The sequence below is a fragment of the Drosophila novamexicana genome, unplaced genomic scaffold, assembly GCF_003285875.2.
Source record: "Drosophila novamexicana strain 15010-1031.04,08,12 unplaced genomic scaffold, DnovRS2.1 tig00001945-arrow-arrow-pilon, whole genome shotgun sequence".
Taxonomy (NCBI): Eukaryota; Metazoa; Arthropoda; class Insecta; order Diptera; family Drosophilidae; genus Drosophila; species Drosophila novamexicana.
Window position 1 is genome coordinate 78,434 of NW_020824912.1, and position 4,136 is coordinate 82,569.

General features: G+C 39.6%; 1 protein-coding gene across 1 annotated transcript; it reads right to left on the bottom strand.

The window, feature by feature from the left end:
• Positions 1-1,128: 1,128 nt before the first annotated feature.
• Positions 1,129-2,350, bottom strand: LOC115768695 (dynein heavy chain 2, axonemal-like; the record flags this gene model as incomplete). Its single annotated transcript, XM_030713381.1, has 2 exons — positions 1,129-1,800; positions 1,857-2,350. Coding segments are annotated over 2 exons (1,042 nt in total), but the record flags the coding sequence as incomplete, so codon positions are not given.
• Positions 2,351-4,136: the final 1,786 nt, after the last annotated feature.

The window sequence follows — 4,136 nt, forward strand, 5'->3', positions numbered from 1 at the left end:
GCCACTTCCTTATTTAAGTACCCGTTTGAAGAGTTATCCAAAATATAATCTTGTCTCAACTCGAGTCCAATCTTTCCATTGTCAGATAACCTGGCTGACCTACTGGCGCTCAGCCCAGGCAATTTCCTAGTCGGTGGTTCTCTTATATCAATTTCGGAGCCTGAAATTAAAGAGACCGCAGCGTCCTGCCAGACCGCTTAGAACGTCGGAGTGGGGTTGTGTCGATGACGGGTCTGCCGTGGAGTTCACGCGCTGTGGAATTGCCAAATCTTCCAGAGCCCGGAAATGCGTGTTCAGGCAGTACTCATTAACAAGTAATGCCACAACTGCCTGGCTCACGAGCACTCACGCTCCTCATGCCGCAGCAATAACCGCTGCCGGTCCTTTAGCAAGGAGAAACACAGTTTGCTTCATATCAACGAAGAAGAAACGGCAGAAAGATCACACCCATGACCGCGAGCCGCGCATGCAAAAGCGCAGAACAGGCGAACACTGGAAGTCGCCCCTCGCGACGCAACCCACCCGCCGTGCCCACATCACCGGCGCTGCACTCCAATTCCACAGTGCCACCTACTGGAAACCGACCCTCGCGACGCAAACCACCCGCCGTGCCGACATCACCGGCGCTGCACTCCAATTCCACAGTGCCACCAACTGCTGTCGCTGTCGTCGCTCCTCCAGCGCAGGAACATCAGTGTACTGCCTACCACATTGGTGCTCCTGGGAAACCGCACAAAATCCTTTAAGGCTCGAGCTCTCATCAATCCGAGCAGTCAGACAAGTCGCCAGGGCAACGGCCCTCGGGTTTTCCATCACTCGCATCTGGGCAGAAAGGGCTTGATGCGCTTTCATCAGCCGATTTCCATCAGGCCGTCATCGTCTCCTTGGTGCTAGGATGGATCTCTAATCTTGGCTCCCAGCCAAGACGGTCTGCCCTCCTTTTCCAAGGACCTCCAATTGTAAAATTGTGCTAAAATATATAAAGGAAATAAAAAAATAATAAAATAATAATGAAGGAAAAACATACCCCCCCCCCCCCCCCCCCCCCCCACCACCACCCTTCCACCAACCACCACTCCCTTAGAAACAATTGAAGAACGAATAAATAATCCAGTTCATGTTTTATTATGTGAATACATATTTTTCAAATAAATATATCTAGAAAATACATTCTGATGTCATGATTAAGCTACCTGTTTCAATATGAGGTACAACATATCATGGATTTAGAAAACCTGGCGATAATCTAGTTTTAACTAGCTAAGCTCAGTAGGATAGCTGTGCCCCGCTTGATCCAATATTCAGGCTTTTCAACACCAGACTTTAAATCAATGGCTATAACAAATGATCCAGATCGAATGGGATAGTAATAGGCGGGACAATGATATATACCACGTGATCTCTTTTTAAGATTTTCCACTGGTTTGAAATGTATAACTGGTAAGGGACAGATCAGTTCCATTGGTAATGAATCTTGAAGGCATTGGTTTTTACGAAGCCAGCCAGCACCCTCAAGATATAAATTGTGAACGTACGCACCACCTCCTTCACGAATGATTCGAGTGGCATTTGCATCCTCTTCAACAAAAACAAAGAACTCCCAAGATAGTTCGTCGATAGGAGTCTTGCTTGAACGAGCTGAAGTTTGCAATACGGCTGTAAGAAATCCAGTTGGGAAGGTATATGCGGCTAACCAAAAAAGAGTGGGTGCCCGAAGAGTTTTGGCCCAGGTATTAAAATGTGACACCCGAAATGTAAGATCACGTGCCCATGCAGCCAATGGCTTAAGGGAATTATAAGCTGTGTTTTAAGTTAAAATGTAAACAGACGATATAAATTGTAGTCATAATACGTACCCTTTAGCCATTGTAACGGCACACGACCGTCGGATACAGCTGTATATATGTCTTCCAAGTCCGAGCTCATAACTACTAAGCCTTGTATTCCCCGCCGCAAATTACGTAATTGAGTCCGCATATCATCTAAAAGAGCGTTATATCGCTCTATTTCTTGTAGTAATACGACCTCCAAGGGTGTGCGTATTATTCCAATTATCTTAGCAGTCTGCTCGTAGTTTATTTCATCAGGTGTGTTAATCAATATATCCTTAGCTAAGTCAGAAACCTTATTTTCAGCATTTTCCGCACTGACTGAACCTGACGATTGAACTTGCATTGAAAGTAGAGTCGTAAAAAGCATGCGCGTCTCTCCAATAAGTGATGCAATGTCGGCATTGGAATGTTGACCAAATGCATCGGGCTTGTCGAAACTGGGCCACATTTGAATTTGATCCAGATACGACTGCACATCCCCATCATCAGGTATAAAATAGTTTGACAATGATGAAAGTCTATAAAAGTTTTAAGATATTTTAAATTTTATAATTATTTTTGCTTTTTATAATTTAAATAGTAACATAAATATTTGATACTAGCGAATCAAATATCAATCTAGCATTGATTCGTTTTTCTATGCTCCTCATATATATGCAAAATCCTATTAAGATCGGACCACAATATCATATAGCTGGCATAGGAACGATCGGTCGAAAATCAAGTTGTACGAAAAACATTTTGCTTTTCTAGATATCTTGACCAAACTCGGCATTTATTAGTTTTACTAGACTTCTCATATACACGCAAAATCTTATTAGGATCGGACTCCAATATCATATAGCTCTCATAGAAACGATCGGTCAAAAATTTGGTTGTATGAACAAACATTTTGCTTTTCAAGATATCTTGACCAAACTCGCTATTTTTTAGTTTTACTTTACTCCTCATATATATGCGAAATCCTATTAAGTTCGGATCACTATATGATATAGCTGCCATAGAGACGATCGGTGGAAAATTAAGTTGTTGTATGAAAAAACATTTGGTTTTTCAAGATATCTTCACCAAACACGGCATTTATAAGTTTTATTATACTCCTCATATGTATGCAAAATCGTATATGATCGGAACACTATATCACATAGCTGCCATAGGAACGATCGGTCGCAAATAAAGTTTTTGTACGAAAAACATTTTGCTTTTCTAGATATCTTGACCAAACTCGGTATTTTCTAGTTTTACTTTACTCCTCATATATATGCGAAATCCTATTAAGATCGGATCACTGTATCATTTAGTTGCCATAGGAACGATCGGTCGAAAATAAAGTTGTTGTATGAAAAAGCATTTTGTTTTTCAAAATATCTTAAGCAAACTCGGCATTTATTAGTTTTACAATACTCCTCATTTATATGCAAGATCCTATTAAGATCGGATCACTATATCATATAGCTCCCATAGGAACGATCGGTCTATAATTAAGTTGTATGAAAAAACATTTGGTTTTTTAAGATATCTTCACCTAACTTGGCATTTATAAGTTTTATTATACTCCTCATTTATATGCAAAATCCTTTTAAGATCGGACCACTATATCATATAGCTGTCATAGGAACGATCGGTCGAACATTAAATTGTTGTATGAAAAAAGCATTTTGCTTATCAAGATATCTTGACCAAACTTGGCATTTATTAGTTTTACTAGACTACTCATATATATGCAAAATCCTATTAAGATCGGACCACTATATCATATAGCTGCCATTGAAACGATCGGTCGAAAATTAAGTACTTGTATGAAAAAACATTTCGTTTTTCAAGATATATTGACCAAGCTCGGCATTAATTCGTTTTTCTATGTTCCTCATATATATGCAAAATCCTATTAAGATCGGACCACTATATCATATAGCTGTCATAGGAACGATCGGTCGAAAACTAACTTGTTGTACGAAAAACATTTTGCTTTTCAAGATATCTTGACCAAACTCGGCATTTTTTAGTTTAACTATACTCCTCATATATATGAGAAATCCTATTAAGATCGGACCACTATATCATATTGTTGCCATAGGAACGATCGGCCGAAAACTAAGTTGTACGAAAAACATTTTGCTTTTCAAGATATCTTGACCAAACTCGATATTTTTTAGTTTTACTTTACGCCTCATGTATATGCAAAATCCTATTAGGATCGGATCACTATATCATATAGTTGTCATAGGAACGATCGGTCGAAAATTAAGTTGTTGACTAACTCGGCATTTATTAGTTTTACAATACTCCTCATATATATGTAAA